Below are 22989 nucleotides of genomic sequence, written 5' to 3'. Positions count from 1 at the left end.
CAGTCAACACAACAATTTCAACAAAGGAAATATAACCTAATGGATATATTTTGGACCCACTTCATGCATATATAAATAATAATAAATTAATCTGAACTAGTTAGTCCATTACACATTTTTACGTCGCAGCTATGCAAATGCACGAAGACAAGAGAAATCTAAATGTAATATAGCAACACTTCATTCTTTAATTCTTTGCTGTGAGGCAGCAGCACACCACCCACTAACCAGCAAATTTTAACATTTAGAATTTAGTCAGACCTTTTACTTCTCCCTTCTGGTAATTACAGTAATTACCATAGTTACAAGACAATAAGTAATTATTTGAATAGTGTAAATGCAATAGCTAATCAACCTACTCAAAATATTTAACAAATGCCAACCTGGCATCTATGTCTACACACACACCTTTCTCCTCTTTCACCGTTGTTCAACGATTATCCGTGCTTGTCTTTGCCATCAATTCCTCAATTTTTTTTAGACCAATCCTTCCTCTGAATATCATGCTTCGTATTTATCTGGAGGATCAGAAACTTTTCTTGGACTCCTCCTAGATATTTCCACAATAGACTCCACCATACTCCCTAGTTTATGTAGCCAACTGTCTCTGTTGCTCCCCTCTTTTAAAGAAGTACTTCAATGTAACAGACTTTTTTTTTTTTAATGCAAAAGTCCCTGACTCCAACTTTAAGAAAAAAAAAGTTCTGGTTAACTCTGTGTGATTAAGTGACGGCATTATTGCCAAAGCTACAGTGAATTCTGCTCTTGCTGTTGCTGCCACAATGTTGAACTACTTCCATTCATCAGAGTCTGTCTTTGTCCGCTCCAGACAACAAAAAATCTCCAACTTCTCAGTATTTAGGACGGGGATGTAAGTAGGCAGCATAGAAACAGGAAGGCTAGCAGTGACACATTGAAATTTACAAATGGCTGCCTGTCTCATTTGCAAGCAAATCAGTTTAGATTAACCAGAGTTTTACATAGATGCCGCGCTGCACTGGCCCTCTCTCTTATAATCAGTCTTTCTATACATCTTTGTCTCTGTCTCTTTATTTGCCCATCACCCTCTTTCTCTGCCGTTTCAACCGTTCTCTCTTCTTTTGCTTTTTGTCATTTTGCCTTTCTGCACTTCTGTCCCAATTATCACATTTACGCCCGACATTAAATTGGTTTCGGACTGCAATCCCGTACTGCAGGTGCAAATGCACCAAAGTCACACCGAGAATGAGATAGTGATCCAGTTGGCCAGTCACCTCTTGAGGTGGTGAGGCACACATTGTGACCACAGTGAACTCAACTGTAAATGCAGTTGTAGTCAACTCATTCACAACAACTACGTGGGCGGAATTACAATAGCAAGGGACAAAACCAGCAAGGTAGTAGCAGCTCTGTAACTAGCAGCCGTTAGCCAGTGAAGAAGAAAAACAGTCATCACGTTGTTCAAGACACATGAGCATGGAGTGAAGACAAGATGAAAAGAAAGCAAACGTTATATTGCAGAATCACAGATTCCTCATTGTCATCTTCTATTCCTCGTACGAATCTCAATGTGGACACTGGAGACACATATCTACATCTGGTGTAAATGTGATCAGGTTAAAAAACACATTATGAAGGCAGGTGTAAATAAAAGGTGTCTGTCTCTGACTGAGCCGCTGTCTTTTTTCTGTGCTTTTCATTCTGCTGACCAGGCAGATATATTCAAATAATAGTCGAGGACAAAGCATTGGATCATAAGGGAGCAAGAGTTAAGAACGATGACAGTTCAATTCCCATTAAAGCAGACCGCTTGCTGAGACAACAGATCCTAAGACCACAGTAAAGCAAGGCCAGCACGCAGGAGAGGAGTTAACACATTCACACATGTGACAGAAAAAGACTGAAGCTTTTTTGTCGTGTTCATTCTCAGTTAGATATTTCACTCAAGGACAAAGAAATGATTGGACAAAAAAACCTCTGAACCATTTTGTCCACAGGGAACTGACACATTTTAAACCCCACCACAACAGGCAGAGTATATCAAATGGCCAAGATTGACACCTTTGCGTTTCTAACACCCACTGCCCAGTTAGTGTAGGCTGAAATGTCCTGTGGGATCACAACACTAAACTCAATGGCCAGTGAGCTGGCAAGCACTGAGCCTGCTGTGAACCTCAGTGGAAATACTGAACCCGTCACATCACAAAGTTAATGTGGAAAATCAAGTGACTGGAACCAATAACCTGAATACTGTCAAGCTGGTGTGGAACATGCTCTAATGGAGCCCTCGGGATCAAAACAGATCAAACACTGTTTGTGATTCACATGATCAGTATCCTGCAATTTGTTAGTGAAAAATGCCAATGTCATACATGGGAGATCAAATGTACGGGGAGAGAGGAGCTGTTTGCCAATTCAAATGAAATCACTTTTTTTTTCTAAACTGCCCACACCGTGTTCTGACTTCATGACATGGATTATTTTGTACTGAAATTTTAATTCTGCAAGAGGCTTGAATTGTACAGAACTGTGGCATCACTGAACATTTTGTTACAAAAATATCGAAGGACTCTAGCTGATTAATTGCGGCACTGATTCTGACCTTCTGACATAGTGATCTGTTCAGACCACAGAAGGAAGGTCTTGTGATTTTATCCAATGAGAACAAACAGTTTGCCAATAGCTCCCGGCTATCTCCATGTGCAAATAAGCACAGTGTTTCCCTGGCCCGATCGATGTGTCTCGATTAGGTTGCTCTGGCCAAAAGGAGTGCAGTGACTTTCCTATTCGTCAACTCCCAGAACCTATTCTAATTTAATACACGCACACATGAATATGTGCAAACACACTTGCAGACACACGCACTTAAATGCAAAAATACATACTGATGTCACAGACATCACAGACACGCAGACGTCATTCGTCCCATGGTATTTAGCACAAAAGTCAAATAGTGTAGAGGCCTGCAAAAAAATCAATGGGCATTTGCAAGAATCAATGGCCGGGTTCCCATGAGAAGTAATTAGAAAGGCAAACATGCAGCGCTGCCTCTTCCCTTCTCTCTGCCTGAGTCCCGAACTAAGAGCTACCTCACCGCAGGGTGAAAACAAAGTCTAATACAGCAGAGACGTGTCAGTAAGAAATAAATACATACACAAGTTTATGTCTAATAAATAGTTGTTGACAGAACATAAAAATGAATAGAGGGATGGATGCGTATAAAAGAGGAACTATGCTATGGCTCAAAATCGTTATTCTTGACTAGTAATTTATGAGACATGATTACTTCATTACTCGGTCTGTCTCCCAGTATGTCATTCAATACTCATTATATATATAATATTATCACAAGGCCGGTGACTTCATGAATGCAACCATCAGTCTTCGACGCGTCTCTTAAACATTCCAAAAAATGAAGGCATTCATGTTTATGTCAAAGCTTTTAGGCTTTAGAAATAGACATTTTGTTACTTTTTAAGGTTTACTCTGACGGACAGACAAATCTGGTGCTGCATAATGACTTTAGGCTACTCCTCCTTGTTTAGACTTTAGCCTGGCTACCACTCGCTGACCACTCCCTAGTGATCTCAGAGGTCTTACACAGTTATATTGCACCATCATGTCTGTTAAGCATTTAAACTTTAAAATCAATCATGTGGCTCACTAGCAGCAAGGGTAGATTTAAGGACAAGGGTGATGTGGGCTGTCCTTAAAGTAGCTCCAGTGTTGCTCCGATGCTAACGTGGCTAAAGGGGGTATCCAGGGACACATGCTGACAGCAAATGGGACTCGGCTTATCTTAAAAAATGTGTAGTCATGTTTTCCACAGGAATCCCACACTGTGATAATATAACTGGAGACTTTAAAGACAGACAGACAGAATGTGTACAGCGGCCTCAATCAAATAATCATTATTTTGTGCATTGAAAAACAAACAGAGGGAGTGCTTGTTTCTGGCTTTGCAGTCACGTCAGGTACTACGCTGAGTTGATTTTCATTGTGTGCTGCATGAATATATTTTTGCAATTTTGCACTTTATTGAGGAAAGCTGTAAACACTATGCACGCACACTCTCTCTCTCTCACACACACACACGCACTTCTATCTTGATGAGGACACTCACTCACATAATGTATTCCCCAGCCCCTCACACTAACTCTTACCCAACACAACTAAAGTAAATGTCTTAACCATACAGAGTCTTAACCATAGCCTGTATATAAACATGGAAGCCATGACAGCTCCTCAACATTGAGGCCCCTTAAATCCCACCTCCTCCATGTAAGTTGATGGGATAAGAACAGACAAAAAAGTAAAGGTTTATGTCTTTAAAGATAGTTTGTGTCATTTAAATTGGTTATTATCACAATGATGTATGTCCAGTTATTAATCATCCCTCTTTATATTATTTTAATTACTTATTTGATGCTAGACAAATAAGAGACAACATTATTGACACCTTAGACTGACTTGTGATTGGTGGAGCAAGTGTATCTGCACAACCTTGTGACTGCTGCCCCAGGCCCAATCCTTACCACACACATTCCCACTCCAAATGTGCATGAGGGCGATGTTTTGTCTTGGTTATTTTGGCTTAATTTCTCAATACTGGGAGTAGGTGAGATGCATTGTCCATCTTTATAATAGAGTATATTAATCAGCTCAAGTTACCAGCAAAAATTTCCTGACCTCATAAGGTCTAGTGGTCAAACCGGTCCTCACAAAGCTATAGGAACAAGATAATCGTATGCTGAAGCCTGCATGTGAAATTGCAGCTTACCTCGAGAGCACCAACCACAGCCGATCCCGTTTGTCTTGGTTGTCTGGGCAGCAGCTGTGAACAGAGAGGAAAGAGGCGGGAGATGGTTCAGTCTTTTGTTCCTGCTTAGAACGAATCAAAGCACAATACATTTCTCATAAAAGTGATTAATAAGGTAGGAAGTGCCTAAAATACAGAGGAAATACTGTGCATATTAATCACAGGGGGCTTCAGTATATTTTATTAACCAATACCCCTACTGAATGAAACTGCACAAAAACAAAACTTACAATTTATTGAGCACAAACTATTTTGCATTTGGAAAAGATGTATTAAATACAACATTAAAAATCAACTGATTAAATCATGTAGTCTTGACTTTATGTTGCAATGTTCTGCCCCAGTGACTCATCTCTGGTGGACTTTATGTCAAGTCAGGCAATTATAAAGTTGCAGTAGCGGCATCTGTTCCATTCAAATAATCTTACTCACTATATTTTGTATTAATTAAGACGCTCTGTAAGAGCAATTAAGAAAAAGTTGGGCATGATGATCAATTTGAAACCTATTTTACATTGCTAACTAAACATCCTGTGCATTTTTATCCCTCTTAATTAAAATGTTTTTGTTAATGTGCAATGCACCTGAGATAATTAGCATTCATAATGCTTTGGAAGGACGCAGAAATGAAGCTCATTTTACACTTGAGACATGGGTCAGCATTTGATACACACTCTTGATAGTGGCAAAGAATGTAGGCATGGTGTGTGTGTGTGCATGTGTGTGTGTGTGTGTGATCTAGATAACAGAACATGACCTTTCCTGTTACATAAGACACTTGTCTTATGAGCTTCTCTCATCATCCTAATTAGGCTGCCATATTGTTGCAGCACTTGGATTTAACAATAAGTCTCTGGTCAAGTTCAAGCTCCTCAAATTGAGATCCAGTATTCAGTTTTAATGTTAGATGTTAGTAATTTATGTGTTTATAAATGTATTTTTTGCCCCAGTGTGTTTACAGCATCAGACTTCTGAATTAAACATTTATCTATTTTCAAATGTAAAAACTCAGCTGTAGAAGCAAACACACACAAACAAGCTGCAAGTGAAATGAATATTCACAAGGACACAGAGAGAGAGAGAGAGAGAGAGAGAGAGAGAGAGAGACCACATCCTCTACACTCTGTGGGGCTTTAGGAATGTTTGATTTCACATTAAAACAAATATAAACAAATACACTAATTCAACATCTCGGTCAGAGAGATGGGATAGATTTTAGCTCATGTCTGTGCCAGATGACCAACTCTAGATTAGAAAACAAAGAATATCAAGGCGGCACAGAGGGAGCTCCATATTGAGCACATCTGATTTACCCGGCGCAAAAGTCTCCCCAGAAGATGGGTAGGCGAATATATCCGAGAAAAAATAAAACTTAGAATGCTGAAAAGAAGCCAAAGTTGAGGACACAGTCTCTGATTGCTTCTAAAAAGTACATTCAGTTTTTGCGGCAGTAAGAGAGCAGGTTGAGTGACAGCTGACATTCTGACGGTTTACAAAGTCAGCCAGTTTAATCTGCTGAGAATGAGCCTTCGGATAATGAGACAACAACCAAATCAGTCAGAGGCATGAATCCACAGAGTCTGTCCAAATTGTGAATCTCTTCTTCTAAAAAATAATAAGTAATTTATTATATTACAACAATATTATGAATCTAATCAATATATTCATCATAATCCATTATGAAGGTCATGAAATTAAGATTTTACAGTTTTTTTCGAAGTATTTATCGAACTAAGATCAAGTCAGTTTTATTTTTATAACACCGAATCACAACATACAACTATCCTTAAATAGAAAAGACGAGACCTTACAATACTATAGATTCCAACAACAACTTTGGCAACTGTGGAGACAAACATCTCCTTTTTTTACTAGAAAGAAACTTCCAGCAGAACCAGACTCCATGCAGCCATCTGCCTCCGCTGGTTGGGGTGAGTGGAGAAAAATGGGGGAGAGGGGAGAAATGGATGGAGAAAAAAGAAGAGAAGAGATGGGGAGGCCTGTCTATTGTTTTCCTGCTTTTAAGATGGTATGGTGCCCTGCAAATCAGTTTGATCCTGTCTCTCGCATTTGAAGATCAAGAACAGCCTTTGAATGGAGAGACGGAGCCATAAATACAAGAATTTACAGATGGTGATAATAAATTATAAATTCCATTACATACAGAGAAAGAGAGGGAAGATCTGACAGTGCTGACATGCTTTTAGTCACATCTGCTGTCACAGCAGACGGTGCAATTGGTGAGCGAGTGAGGTGGTCTGCATGTCTGTGTGTGTGTATAAGTGTGTGTGTGTGTGTGTGTGTGTGTGTGTGTGTGTGCATAAGTGTGTGCTTGGGGGGATTCTTATTTTTACAGCTTTCAATTCATCATGTCATTCATTGCAGGGAAAATCCACCAGCTTGGTGGAGGAAGTGACAGAGCAAGAGAGAGATAAGCACGGGAGAGTGGGAGGTGAGACAAAGACAATAATCAAAAAGAAAAAGATGGCGAGTTGATTTTCACACCATCTTTGCAGATTCCTGAAAACAGAACGACCACAGTGACACGTCTGCACTGAGAACCATAACACAGGCCTCATTTGGCTCCCCACAATCATTAAAATCTGGCACTGGGAGTCAGACAGCTGCTGCTGCACAGAACACACTTTATACACTTTACACATGTACTCTGTGTGTTTGATAGCTGCCAGGATCGCTGCGAAGCTCACCCAGATTGTTACCTCTTGTCAGGGCGTGGGGGAAGAAACATAAAACTATGTGTGTGGTTACATACAGTTATTTATTTTCACGTAGTTTAGGTAATTTACACAAATAAGAAATCATGACGCAAAATATGAGAGAAAAAGATGCTCTGGGCTCCAACCAAAGATAGGTAATGGTAAATGGTCTGTATTTATATGTGCAGTTTTTTGCCATTCACACAGTACCTGTGTATACTGCATACTGTGCTGACACAGCCGTCAGGGGTAATCCAGGGTTCAATATCTTGCCCAAGGCATGCAAAATGGATAAGACTGGAATCAGCGAACCACCAGCCTTCTGTCTAGAGGACCACCCGCTCTATCCCCTCAGCCACAGCCTCCACATTAACAAATATAAAATTTAACAAGAACTGCAAGGAAAAAAAGCACGGTGAGATCTCTGTACTCGTACAGGCTCAGATCATAGACTGCATATAAAGATGGACGACATGACAGCCCCCCACATCATCCTGATCGCCCCCTAGTGGTGGCCTGCAGTACATGTCATAAACCCTGCCTTTTCCATGTAAATGTGTGGGACATGGACCAAACTACAAAGTCAAAATACACGACAAACTCATTTTTCCCTAAAATGGTTTCTGTCATTTGTGGTAATTGTAGGTACTGATGCAAATATTTGGTTACTTCTTAGACAATATAAAAATTAGGTGAAATATCATGATTGACAGCTCAGACTGACGGTCGGATCTTTATGAAAAAAAGAAATCCGGCATGTTTGGGGGACTGATATTTATAAGTGTGTGTAATTTACTATAGAACCAAATACAAATCCAGGTCTAGTGAAATTAAATGTGGTTTCACAAAAAGACTGTTGGGCCTTGGCAGGGGTTTGTGCTCTCACCTGAGTGCCATTCTAATTATTGTTGTTACCCTGATTGTTCACACAGAAGTGCACTGGCACACACAGGTAATTGCCAAATTTGAGAGGTAACTGTCAGTTAATGATACAGTCAGATCAGTTTAATCCAATGGGAAGTAACAAGTATCATTACATTTTGTGAGAAATCATACAATAATCCAGACACTGATCATGTGTGAAGATGTTCACTGAGCTCAGCGAGGTATATTACAGCTTATTGTCTGATGTAGTCTGAAGTATTAGACGATAAGATGCTGATTATGCTGCAGATCAGCCGCTTTACGCCTTCCAAGGATCAGTAACGTGTTTTTTTTTGCACATGAATTTAAACTATGTAGCATTTGAATTACTTTTAATACTAATGTATTCACAGATTATCGAAACCATCTAAAAAGTGTCACACAATGCCATAACTTTGACTTTTATTTAGTTGCTGTTATGTTAACCTTTGACCTCCCTTAGTTGTTAGGTCACACATACTCCGTCCCCCTTTCTCTCTCGCTAAGATAACATGGTGCAGCCAAAATGTCACCGGAACTTAAAGTATTGTATTATGCATATTTCCCTGGCCTGCTCGAGACCTTGTGTCAGACGACAAACTTCTCAGCTATTTGTCCTCATTACAGACAAGCCTGCGACTGCCCACCTTGAGCTCTCTCCTACCCCTGCCTGGCATGAGTCACTTTAAGAACCACCACTTTGCCCCCCATCGGCCTGGGCTGCTTCAGCTAGGCGAGTAAATCTGCCAGCTTTAATTAAAACTGCTTATTTTGTCGAGCTTACTCGCTCGCTATCCTCTTGTCCTTGATGGCATAACAGCGCTGGGAAGCTCCCTCTTCAGAGCTGACTCAAAAGGACTGACCCTTGGAAATATATAATGGAGGTGTATTGCACTATTTTATGATGAACTAGCAAAAAAAAGTCACACCTCATCCTATCTCCTCATCTTCTTGCTCTGACCCGGTTTCCTGAGTGAAATGATAATTACAGAGATCGCTGGGAGAGGTTCCACTAGTAACAAATTACTCTGTAGGATTTAGATTTGAAATACGCAACAGAAAAACTGTGCACGGGGCAATTTTAAATTGCAATAGTGGAGTGACAAGTAGCAACCTTGTTGTGTTTGAAGGTCAGGCTTTCTCAGGCAAATAACGATTGTGAAGACGAATCAATGAGGCTCATTCAAGCCGTTTTCCTACAATATTGTTCAGGGACTAACTTTGGTGCCATTGATTAGCTGATTTATAGCTTGCATCTGCTCAGGGCCGCTCGTTACAGGAGAGCGATGGAGAGGAGATGAGATGAGAGGGGAGGAGAGGAGAGACTTAAGCAGATTTCTACAATGTATCTAACGCGCTAAATGTGCTTATAAAGCTTAATGCAGCAATTTTTACTATATTCAGATCTATGACAACAGCAAAACCTTTGTCTTTAACCAGGGAACCACACTAGGCCTTGGGGACATTTTAGCAGAATAGTCACAGCTGGAATTGTGGGTAATGTGACACTGACTGACTCAAAATCCCTTCCCACATACAATTACAGACAGAAGGGTAGTGATCTTATGAATTCATTTTTGATGGCTATTTAACAAATGTACTCTATGTGTCATAAAAATTTGATGCAATTAAAATTGTAAAGACTTGGAGAGCTTTAAAGGTTAATTAGGACGCAACTCACAATTATTTTCGAATATTCAGAAACTTTGATGAATGCCCATCACAATTTCCTGAAGGAGAAATTATTAATATTCAGTTTACTATCACAAGAGACAACGGAGAGCAGGAAACAAAAAATATGTCAAGATTGACCTTTAATTAATTACAATTATAATGAAAATAGCCACCTGCTGATTCGCAAATTGTTTATTACAGTAATTGTTTTAGAAAACTCATAAATTATTTTCATATAATTTATCTCTGCAGGAATTCTGTGGATGTATTTACTGTCACTGCCACTCAGCATTGCTGCTAATTTCACCCAGTGTTCAGAATAAAAATCCCATGCAGTTCAAAAAGCATTAACCCTAACCGACCATTATAAGGAGATGTCGAACCTATCGACAGGAATTAATGAGTTTATGAAAAGTGTGTGATGCTCTGTGGGCCGGAATATGTAGAAACCTGAGAAAGAAAATGTTTCTTTTATATTGTGGGACCACATCAAATACCACACTCTGAAGCACTGATTGTGCAATCCCTTCTACTACTCTGCTTCCTCTCTGAATCTCTTCTTTCTACACCTGGCTTTTCCTTGCTTCTCTCCCTCTCCTCTCATATTTTCTGTGCTCTCTTACTTCTCATAAAACAGATAGAAGCTGCACTAATACACCGCCCTCCCTCATCCGTCTTTCTCTACTGCTCCTTTCTTATTTCCTCTCCTTTCTTATCTGCACCCCTGAAGGGGATGTCTGTCTCCTAACCAGCTGAAGCAAGGCGTCCACTGGTCTGTGCCTGGCCCCTATTATCAGAGCATGACAAGGAGCCGCAGTGTCGACTTGTCAGCCTAATAAACATCCTTTATGGCACCCGCCTGGGTGTGTTTTGAGGGGAGTCAGCCAGCCACCAAGCAGTGGCCCATTGATTTCATGGATGGCACACAGTGCTTACACTTCCACCCGTCTATTATGCAGTGGACAGGCTGCAATTGTTTTGCCATGCACAACCATACTTATGACACTCACACTCCTTGAGGGCTTTCTGTTTAGTCTGAGCTGTGGTTTTATATATATAAATAAAACACAGGTCAGGTATGGCAGCACTTGAGGAACCAGCACATTTAATCACAGACTGCATTTTTTCAAATCTTTTCAGCACCATTTTGCAGGTCAAGGTCAGTCAGGCTTTCAAATTTTCTCTTTCTTTCCAATCTAATTCCTTCTTGTTCTCCATGCTTGGAAGGTGGGGTGTCATGCTGCAGTTGAACGAGCCATTTAATCACTCACAATAGTAATCAAACATTTTATTTTCCTGACGGCACTTCAGCCATCCTGAGTAGTTGACGATGTCAACCGTTCCAGGACCAATGCGGAGAAGGATGGAAGAGTGGGACAAAGAAAAGAGAAAGAGAGTGAGAGAGAATCCACTTATACTCTCAGTATAAGTGGATCGCTGGTTCAGCACCACGGACAGCGACGTGCCTTGACTACCAATCACAGAGGAGAAGTGGAGCCAGTAAGCCAAAATCAAAATGTGCCTCTTTAACCTTTGTCCACTAGCATGTTATAATTATTCATAACCGGTGGGCAGGCAGATATGTCATCTTAAGCAAGCAAGCAACCTGAAAGGCTCAGACAGAAAGTTCATTAATATCAAATGCAGGTCTGGGAAACGATAAAATATTCATCCAATACCTCACATAGCATGAAGCAGACATGGGCTCTTTTGTTTTTCGAGCTATGAATAAGTCAGTGGATGTTTCCATCGTTTGAGACCATTTGTAAAGTCTCTGATCTTTTTTTATTGTTATCGTCTCTGACAGTGAAGAGATCTCTCAGCTAAAAGCGTGATGCATTGTGAGGCCAGTGCCTGGTTTTTATTGAACGTTCACAGAGCTTGTTTATTGATCCATGATCAGTGATAAACAGGTCACCTTGGTCATCACAGTTACGGCAACGTGAATAAAAAAAGCATTTTATATGAGAAGGAATGTTTGATAAATACGAACATTAAGAAAAGGCAGGGTATTATCAACAAAGTATTGAGGAGGGGGGTGCTGCTGATGCAGCTTTGATTGTATTTGCCATCTTTTGAAGTGGTCGTCCGTCACGACTCAATGCAATCAGCGATGCAAGAAAAGCAACATAAACAGAGCTTTGTGGAGCAACAGCGGTAAGGCAAGGCAAACCGGGCAACCCGTAAAACTGTCAGAGCGACCTTCACTTACCCTGAGTATTGATGGTCCAATCATATGGAGATATGAATTAGTACCTTCAGGGATTTCTTAAAATGGGGCATAATTCTTGGATATGTCTTAAGAAAGGGGAATAAATCATGGTGTGACTTTATGGTGTCGCCCAGAGAGCTGAAGAAGATGAATGTCAAAAACATGTTTTCGTCACTCTCCCAAACTGCATAAGAGACTGTGGTCAAAATAGTGATTAGACGATGGACTTGGCCGACTACAAACGCTAAAAAGCGAATATGTCTCATCTGTTCTTTACATTCTCTCCCCTGCTAACAACAACAAATATGTAACTTGGGTCGATGGGACTTTTCACACTAAAATTGTGATGTTGAATTGCTGGTCAGCATCTCAATCATCTAGGGTTCTGCTGAAAAGCATAACAGCGTTACACAATGTTTCTGCTTTCAGACCACAGACTTATTTCTTTAATCCCCAGAACATTTCCTATCAATTTAGCTCAAATTTGCAGTAATTCTGAGTAAAACTTTGTTAATTTTCTCTAATTAAATAAATATAGAATCTAAGAATTCAAATATAAAAAGTAAAATAAATGTAAAAACAGAGCATTCTCTCATTATAAGGTCACTTTTCTTAAGGTTATCTGTGCTTCATGAAAGCATCATAAAAACACTGCCAGTGGCTCTGTTCTCTCCCTCTTTGTTCAGCTTTTATATTCACCGTATTTAGCTGTTCCCACTATAAATAGATGTCAGTGTCCATTACTGCTTCTGGAGGCCTGAAAGACCCTGTTGTACTTCCCAAGCTCTCTCTGTCCATCACTCTCTGTGCTTTCAGACAGTGAATGTACCATAAAAACACTTATTTTATCATTACATCATTTTTGGATTCTGAGTAAGGTCGTCATCATGAAAGAGTTGAATAAAAAGTAGCTTTCTTTGGGAAAGTGGTGGGCAGTGATGTACTGTAAGCAATTAGTATTCCGTGGTGTCAAATATGCAAAGCCACCATTGTGTTTCTTTAATAATATTTCTGTAAAACTCAGCGAAAAATACACGGCCGACTCGAAGGGCTGCTACAGTCCAGCAGCGCAATAATTTTGATTATCAATTAAATCACTAGATAACAGAGCCGAGGTTTTGAAACCAATGTTATTTTTTATTGCACACCGTATCAGTCAGTAGTTATCCATCTTGATTTATTAACTTTGACTAATTGGCGAATTGCAAATTGAAATACAAAGACAGCAGGATTTGCATGTCATTTTAATTTGATTTTCTCATTAACTGTTAAACATAGACAAGGTTAACCCTAAATTTTACAATATCTGATCTGATCACACCTGATCATTAGATTTAGACGAAACAGACACCATTTTTTTTTTTAAATGAAATGAAACACTTAAACTAGGGACGGACTGGGATTAAAAAATATGTCCCTGGATTTTCTCAACCTGAGCAGCCCCAGCTCCCACCTGGTGCATAAATAAAAGTGGGCTGACAATGCACCTAAGGGCTAAGTAAAATCAGAAAAACCAAAGGCAGCTCCAGAGACTGGCCAGGGTAGCCTACCCCAGTTCAGACTCACATATCAGGGTATGAGAAGCGTCACTGTATCGGGGTGAGGGCTGCTGTATAATCAAAGAAAAGGGCTGACGAAGCATCGGTGGGCTGCAGAAGGGAAAAGTTGCTAAAGCTGCCCACAGATCGACCAGCACACTAGGATTCTTCTGGTGGTCCGACTACATTTCACTTTAAGAAATGGTGAAATACATGAACGGTGGACCAGAGAACAGCTTAAGAGTGCCAGTTGTATTGTTGTAAGACTTTCCTTTTGTTTTAGTGTTTCAAATTTATTATAATGTATTATTTTGGGTGGGAGTGAGACAGACTTTCCTGATTATTAATTTTACTGTGATGAAGGCAAGCAATGAGCCTGAACATCACACACTCAAGACTCAAAACCAATTGATAGTTCTCCTGCACAGAGAGGATCTCTCACGACTCATATAATAAGCTTCTGCTCTCTGATATAAAAGTAAAGATCAGGCCTGGACAACGAAGGACGTACCCACAGTGGTGATTGTTTTATGGTTGAAATGGAAAATCTGAAAGGCTTTTGCAGGGTGCAGGGCACAGTCCTGTAATTGAATGGTTCTGAATATGTGATGCATTATCTTTTATTATAAGGCACACAAGCTGAATACAAATATTCAAGTCAGAAAGTGGATGTATGCCTCACTTGTCACAACAAAATATGGGAAACTGCACACAAACAAGGACAAATAACCATCAAGTTAATGCTTTGTGTCAAGAGAATGTGTATTTTCACAGTGCTGTCAGTGTTGGCAGTTTGGTAATCACAGTTAAGGGGGCAGGTATTTGAATTCAACTGAAATGCATAATAAATATCTTCCATCCACCCTCCAACAACCCTTTCCGTGGCTTAAATGCATATCTAACATAAGCACACACACACACTTTGATGCAAATGCAATGCACACTGTCCCACTGAGCCTGCATGAGCACACAGGTGCTTGCTCGCTTATCAACTCAAAGATGAAACACAGCCCTGATGTCAAGAGGAAGCACAGCACAGTTGGTGGGGACCAGGGAACATCACCTGAATACTGGACAGGTTTTTTATCATCTCTGCCAGAAATACAGGAGCAATTCAGGAGCTCATTTATGTTTAATAGGAAGACAAAATATTGTGTTTCATGCTTTGTATTTGTTTCAGGTCTTTCTGTTAGGTCCACCTGAGCCTTTTTTTCTCGACTCTCTTAACCTCTCTGCCACATTGAAGCGTTGCGCTGATCTCCCCCTACTGAGATCTTCCATCACAGCCCAGCAGCCCAGTCACGTCTTCTGTCAGAGTGGTCCTCAGGTTTTCAGTCTTAGTCCAGTTTTACGTTTTTTCTCACCTGGCTTTCCTCTTAATAACTGAACAGGATTTTTTTTTTCTTTTGACAGATACAACTGTGCTCCATCACTGTACAATCCATTTTAAACCACGCACTTCCACTGCCGCTGGGTCGTGGCTGCCAGTACAGGCATTCTACAGAACCGATTCCCAAAGTGTATGTAAGTACCATTCACTTACATTCCCACATTTATTAACACAGAGCCCAGGTTGATAAATACTGGAATTTCCCTTTAAGCTGTGAAATACATTGGTCATCTATAGACACATAGATATGGACTCGGGTGAGAAAAATGTTGATTCATGCATTTAAAATGTATGAAAATCAGAAAAAGAAAGAAAATATGAACTACCTTGAGTCATAATGATTTAAAAAGTTTGGAATTAAAACAGTAAGGTGACAATGACACTGACTAATTATTTTCCTTGAACTACATATTCTCATTGAGAGACAAGCAATTTGTCAGGCGTATGTTTAGAGATTTTAGTGTTCCCCTCTGCAACGGTTGAGTCATCACTGACCAGCAATCTGTCATCCAGTCCGCTGTTTGAGAAAGTGTCCCTGATGTATATCCGCTTTGAATTTACAAAAGCTTGATGAATGGCCCTTTTGACATTGTTAAACTACAGTTCCATTGATCTGAACTGTTAATTTATTGATTGACAGGATGATTAATGAGCAAGAGGCTTTAATCAGGTTAAGATTCATCCCTAGCCTTGATGAAGGAAATGTTCAGTGTGAAAGGAAATCTTATACGTTGCCTCATATCTGAAAAATTTTGTTTAAAGTTTAAAAAAAAAAAAGTTGGATGTTTACTTTTGGAACCATACACCTCATATCATCGACTCTCTAAATACCAAGAGTTAAATCCTGTAACTGCTCCATCAACGGAGATCGCCAGATGCCGGAAATATCTCGTTGACTATTTTAGTTTTGCTACAAGGTCACAAAATTGGACCAAGTTCATATGACACACGCAACATTAATTCAACAGCTCCCTCAAATCACACCACATGTAATGGGTTCAAAGCTGCCCCCCCCCCCCCCCTTAATGAGCACCAACAGAGCAGCAAGGACTGTGACCACATGTAGAACACAAGATCAATGAGAGTGCTCTTTTTTTTCTTTTTTTTCTTTTTTAAACAGCAGGTTTGTCCTCCAGCCAGAGAAAGAAATGATCTACGTAGATCTCATTAGCCCCCTATGATGACAGACATACGACCAGATGATTAATGACCAGCAGGAGAATCAGGAGAATTATTGACGTGACCTTTAGGGACGTTTCTATTCAGAAGTGAACAGATCCCCGTCCTCTACTGAAACGATCCACTTTGACATTTCCATCTTTTCTTGTGCCTCCTTCCCTCTCCCTCTCTCTCTCTTTGTGTCTTGTGAGCAGTCCAGGAAACATATAACACATTATTGTTTGCCCTGGTTATTTTCCGTATTTTAGCTATTATTATTATTATTACTGTGCTTTTTACAGTATTCTGTCAGTATTGTTCAGTCCACAGTGTGGTGTTAAGTGTTAAATTCACTTTTAATGAAAGCATGGTTGAATACCTATCTGCCAATTGCAGTTTAGGGACACATCCTTTGTGTGGAACAAAAGTGAAAGTCAATAATGGCAGATAGTGTCATCTCAGATGATGAGGTTTTAATGATGGGGAGCCATCCAGTCACCTTTCCACAACCCCAAGAGATAAAGGACCACCGACGGTGTGCAGAACCGCTGAAGGAATTAATTCTATATTAGCATGCGTGTGTGTGTGGGGGGGTGGAGACAGTGAAGTGCAGGCAGGCGATGTAGATAAGAAATCAAAAAGAAAAGAAAGGAGGAGAGGTGAGTGAGGAGGGAGCAAAGGAAGACAATATGTATTTCCATTATGTACAGTATGAAATTATACAAAAGGGCCAGAAGGAGTGAGGAGGGGATAATGAAAGACTCCAAGAGGGGGAGAAGGTATAAGGAAGCTGCGGAGAGGGAGGTGAAAGAGAAAGGGATTAAAAGAGAGCGGAGGAGAATGGTAGGCATGGAGGGGAGGAGAAAGACAGATGGCACATAAAGGGGCTGAAAGACCAGCAAAGATGAGGAAATGTTGAGGAGCATTAATGAAGGAGGAGTGGGGGGTGGGAACATTCAACGATTGGCGCTGTTACAAGCCCTCGTGATTAATTGGTTTGAACTGACACAGATGTTTGCATTGTGCCTTAGGCCCATGCTTACCTATCCACTTCATCTGACTCCAGAGGCAGTCCTGATCATAATCGATCGGGCGAGCTGCAACACAATTCATCTAGTTCACTCTCAACATCCTCACTTGTCAGCTCAACTGGAGAGCACCAGGGTCTGTAATTTGACTTTCTCCAAACAAGGCGCCTAAAGTACTTTCAACAAGTCGAAGTGCAAATAACGCACACAAAGAATTTACAAAGCAGAAAGTCTCTTTCAGTGGAAAATGTTCCTGTTCTGTTGAATATTAATTCAATGTTTTCATTTACATTTCATATAAAATCATTTTGGGGAAAAACCCAATATTACAAGTCACCAAGGTTTAATGTCAAGATGCTGCTGAATCTAAAGGACTGTTTCTGCATATTAGTGTGACCTGTTCGAAGCCTCAACTTCATTAATATTTAGTCATTTGTGCAAACTAAAACTTTCATGCAGAGCCTGTGATCATGCAGCAGCACTTAGCAAGAGAGGAAATGTCAAGGTTACAGGGACATGGTTTTGGACAAGCAGAATATATCAAGGGTTCGGATTGAAACATTGCTCCACCTCAGTTAATAACAATTCATAATACACTGAATGAAGGACGGGGATGAAAAGCAGCCTCTGCTCCTCTAAAAGCTTATCTATTTTAATATATTTAAAAAGAATTTGAATAACTCTTAAGATATAATCCTGATGACAATGTGTATGTACAAAATCTATTTATTATATTCAATCTATCACTCTTTGACAACTGAATACACAATGAGAGAGTGGGTTCATCAATTTATCCTTTTAAAGAACCAACCTGGTGGAATGCTTTAGACCTTTAACTGCAAATTGAGTTCACAACATTATTGTTAACACATTTCCTGAGGAGATTTTTAGAATTATTTCCCTCTTTCCAGGCAGTCAGTGGGTTTTATTTTATTCTTCCTGGAGCTTGATTCACAGAAATCTGAAAAACTGAAATGGACTTTTAGGAAGTGTTAATTTGTTGATGGTTTGGTAAAAACCAATAAAATAAATTTAGTTTATTTTTGCATTAAAATATGCTGCAACAGATGATTTTCATTCAATTGGATTAATAATATTAAACTTGCAAAATAAAGAAAGAGGTATTTAAATGGATGCCAAATTCATATCTATATAAAAAAAGAAAGAATAACTCTAAACAGCTGATTGCTGTTAAAAAAGGATGTTTTTCGACAGAAATACTAAATACAAAACCTCACAAACACGGCTCTATAATTTTATTTGAAGTGTATTTTTGCAAAGCTTTTCTCTCATCCAATCCCCCAGAGGTCATCGTCTTTATTTACGAGCAATAGGGGAGTGACATTTCTTAACCTTCAATAAAATAGTAAGCCTGGGACTTACTGGTCTGCTCGGTCGCCACGGACACGCTCCATAATATTTCTGGTGTCGTGAAATTGAGTGCAGGTCCCAGCTCTGTCATATCCAACATCTCTGTCTCTCCATCCATCTTTTCTCTCTCTTCTACCTCGCTTTCATTCACCAATAAATAGAGCACAACAACAAAGCATCCACGGCTAGGTTTCATGTGCTCGGGTCTGAAGAGTGCAGCTTACATCTCTGAAATGGCTCTAAGAGCAAGTGTAGAGACACAGTCAGGCCTTTGAAAAGAGCCAGAACACAGGATATTCATGCATGTTTAACTGTTGTGAGTTCCCATTAGTCTTTTAACAAAGCCTCAGAGAACGTAAATACGTCTTTGAAGATGTTTTTTTCTGTTTACATTTGTCATGACAACGTGCTGCTTCTGGAGGTTGAAAGCTTTATGAGAAATCCAACCTTTTGCTAAAGACAACGATGAAATCAGGTCATAAATGGTTAAAAACCATGCAGGGAAAGTAACGCAAGACAAACAACCAAAATAAGGTGAATCAAGGCCAAGAGTTGAGTAAGCATGCACTTTTAAAGAGAATTACTCAAATTAATGGAGGCCGTAGTAACATTGTAACTTTTTTAAATTGAGATCCATGAATTATTCCCTGGGAAATCAGTGAAAATGTCAACTCTGCCTCACAATGTTCTCCAAAGAAATCCACACTACATTGAAATGGGTTCTGTCTTGGCCTGTGTTCCATCCTTTCACCAGATTTCATGTAATCCACTCAGTAGTTTTAGAATAATCCTGCTGACTAACAGACCAACAAACAGACAATAGTGAAAATGTCAATATTGTCTACATAATCAGACGTATGCTTTAGTTGCTTTACATAATGGAAAAGTGATGCGAATATTATATATAATAAAAGAATTTCAACTTGGACTTTTGCACTGCATTCCAACGTTTATTAACACAGAGCCCAGGTTGATAAATACTCAAACTTCCCTTCAGGCTCTGAAATAAATTGGTCATCTATAGACACTTAGATATGGACTCGGGTTATAAAAATGTTGATTAATGCATTTAAAATGTATGAAAAGCAGAAAAGAAAGAAAAGATGAACTACCTTGAGTCATAGTGATTTAAAAAGTTTAGAATTAAAACAGTAAGGTGACATTGCACTTTTTTTGAGCGCAATTCGAGAACCAACAGAAATCCTGTGCTGCTACACAGTCAGAAAAAAATCCTTAATCTTTGTTGGCAATTTTTACAATCTAATATTCGGTGTCACCGTGTCTTTACTCTGCAATGTTCTTGTTTTTTTTGCATTAGCTTATTTTATCAACAGGATAATATGGCATGTCAAGCTAATAGTGAGTTCTAAGACATCAAGGTAAACTTCCAACAGCCTGTTGTACTTACAGACTGTCACGTTTGAACTGGAATAAGTCTGTACAGTTCAAACTTCAACATTTTTCGCCTTTGTTTGAATAAAAGTGTGAATTTGTGTTGCTGTCAAAATACCAGAACACTTTGAATTAGCATGTCTTTAGAAAAGCTATTAATCAGTGAGATAAAATTACAGACATTAACGCTGACATAGAAGCATGGAGTTTTTTTATGAATCACTTGTAGGTAATTTCAGTTCCAAGGCAGAATGACAGACATGCATACACATGAAATAGCTACTGATTAATTAACGTCTAAATACAAATGATTTGCTACCTCAATAATCGGTATTAGAATCCAAGACAATTTCATAATGTAAATAAATGTAACCATTAATGTCCATTCACCGCTGGCATTGTCTATGAAAAGCACCAGTTAAGAAGTGGACGATGGTTTGATGGAGGTGATAAATGGCTCTTCTTGCTCCTGTGAAAGGTCAGAGCTCTCATTATTTACAACACTGGATCTCTGTCATGGCTCAGTGGCACTGACCTTGCACAAGCTCCGGGTCCCTCCATCTGTCAATAACTCTGAGTGTATGGGTCTTCATTTTCTCTACACACTTACATGCTGCAGGTTCACACAAACATGTTGATCTGTAGTTGCAGTGGAAGTAAACACACACACACACACACACACACACACACACACACAAACACACTAACAACATGGAGGATGACCTTGGTCTAGAATAACAACGGTCCTGGAGGAACAGACCTCATTTATAAATCCTCTGAGAGATCCACAGTGTATTTTTGTTGTTACTCCTGATCATTTACAAGTAAACTAAACATTTTGGATCCTTACAAAAAGAGTTCACAAAAGACAAAGAAACATTTATCAAATTTGCTTGACTACTGTACACTAATCAATACTATTCTATCCCGAGCAGTGAAATCACACTTGACTGTTCAACACTTATATTTCATGATTCAATCTTTTTTTTGTGTAGACTTCATGTACTGCCAGATCTTTGAACAAGGTTCGATTGGACATTCAAGATGAGAGCTACGTTCACGTAACTCACAAGTAAACAAGCAAAGGTAACCCTTCAACTTAAAGCATGCTAACTAAGGGACTGATCAGAAATGTGCAGCAGCACTCTTTGCATAGACTAGAAATCAAAAAGCCAGACACTATGAAGTTTCCGTGAGCTGTAAATTCAGCTCTTCTGAGCCTGACCTGGAAGCTGCCTCTGCATCACATCGACATTTCGAGATATTCGTGCAGTGCCATTTTTCCCTTCCCGAAATGGAAGTATTGCATACAGTTACGTCACTTTTTACTTGTTGGACCTTATGGAGTGAAATGTTGCCAACTGCTGCTAGTGTCTGACCCAACATTTCTGATACTGGTATCAGTAATGGATCCTCTCTATCAACAGTGACCAAAAGTCGAATGCTTGACTGAGTGGTCTTGGTGACTGATATACTGTCTATGTGGCGTATAACTGCAATTACTGCAAAACACAGCGGAATAAGATGTATTTTACAAAAAATAATAGCTTTACACCTTGTACCTGTACTCTGTATTTTTTAGCAAGGTCAAGAAGAGGATAAAGAACAGAGTCTTTATACTGAGTATTTCCAGGATGTCTGAATCTTTGTACATGTGTACATTATATTTCTATGCATCTACTATACGTCTTGTAAAAAAAGAGATGTGCCTGTCGGTAGTTTCAATGCAGTTGTCAAATGACAGGCACCAATCAATAAAGGTACAAACAGTGCTTTAGAAAACTATTTTCTGTGAAATTAAAAGCCACATATGCTCACTTTTCAGTCACCTCACACATAGATCTTCCCTGATTATTTCTAATACAGGACCAATAATGGCAATGATGCGTTGCTTTGGCAAGAATACTGTGACTAGTTTATGAATACAGGGTATCACTCATCCACTGTGTCCCTATTTTATCTACTGCCACTGTCTGCAGCTGATGATTCACAATAATGATAATTTTAGGATTTGTCTAATGATACTGCTGAGACAAGCAATCTCGGCAGAGTGATGCTGCACCCTGTCATTATGAACAAGGCCACCACAGTTCACATCGGCTGAATCTTCAATGTCAAATGCCCTAGGTGTTGTTTTGATTTGGGACAAAACATGTCCTTGATGAGTTAAGCCCCGCAGAGGCACCCTTTGGATTTATGGGTCCCGTCCAGCTGCCTGCAACACTGAAAAATGGCAAATCAGCATATAAATGACTGCGTTATTGAGAGTGCTAAGAAAAACATCAACCCGCAAGTCCATTATATTAATTAGAATCGCCCTCGCCATGGCAGGCAGTGGCTCCAATCTCACTAGGGTCGAGTTGTGATAAATGAAAGGCTGGAGTATGAATATAGCCTTGGCCAGTGACATAGCTGAACATGTGAACAACTGCTCCCTTTTGTTTGTGCTGACCTTGCAATTAATCAGACAGAGCAGGGATGGAGGAAAATGTGCAGGAGACAGGGAGGAGGAGGGGGTGGGTGACATGGACGAGTGGAACTTAAGCTCCCTAAGTAAAGACTACACAGGAAGGAACTGAGCAAACACCAGCGTTGACCATGGTGCTTCTAAAACAATGTTGATAAAGAAATGTAATATCACAGGGATCAAGGGTTTGTCACTTTATACTGGGGATGCTTTGCGACTTGGGAATTTAGCTTGCATTTGTTTGTTTTCACAGGTGGGAACTTTTCGAGCTTATTGCTTAACACAGGGCTGTCAGGTTCTGGGATGACGCCGAGGTATACACTAGCTGAAACCTTTAAGCT

At 39.7% G+C, this 22989-nt stretch overlaps 1 protein-coding gene across 5 annotated transcripts in view; it reads right to left on the bottom strand.

Moving 5' to 3' along the window:
• Positions 1-22989, bottom strand: part of tnr (tenascin R (restrictin, janusin)) — a 159982-nt gene that overhangs the window by 106225 nt on the left and 30768 nt on the right. For all 5 annotated transcript variants that reach the window (XM_069511223.1, XM_069511226.1, XM_069511224.1 and 2 more), the window contains one exon: positions 4760-4813. In XM_069511223.1, the coding sequence (XP_069367324.1) occupies positions 4760-4813 (54 nt within the window). The remainder of the gene's footprint in view (positions 1-4759; positions 4814-22989) is intronic.

The sequence above is a fragment of the Paralichthys olivaceus genome, chromosome 16, assembly GCF_024713975.1.
Source record: "Paralichthys olivaceus isolate ysfri-2021 chromosome 16, ASM2471397v2, whole genome shotgun sequence".
Classification (NCBI taxonomy): domain Eukaryota; kingdom Metazoa; phylum Chordata; class Actinopteri; order Pleuronectiformes; family Paralichthyidae; genus Paralichthys; species Paralichthys olivaceus.
Note: the sequence above shows the minus strand (reverse complement) of the source record. Positions and strands in the feature narration are given on the sequence as shown.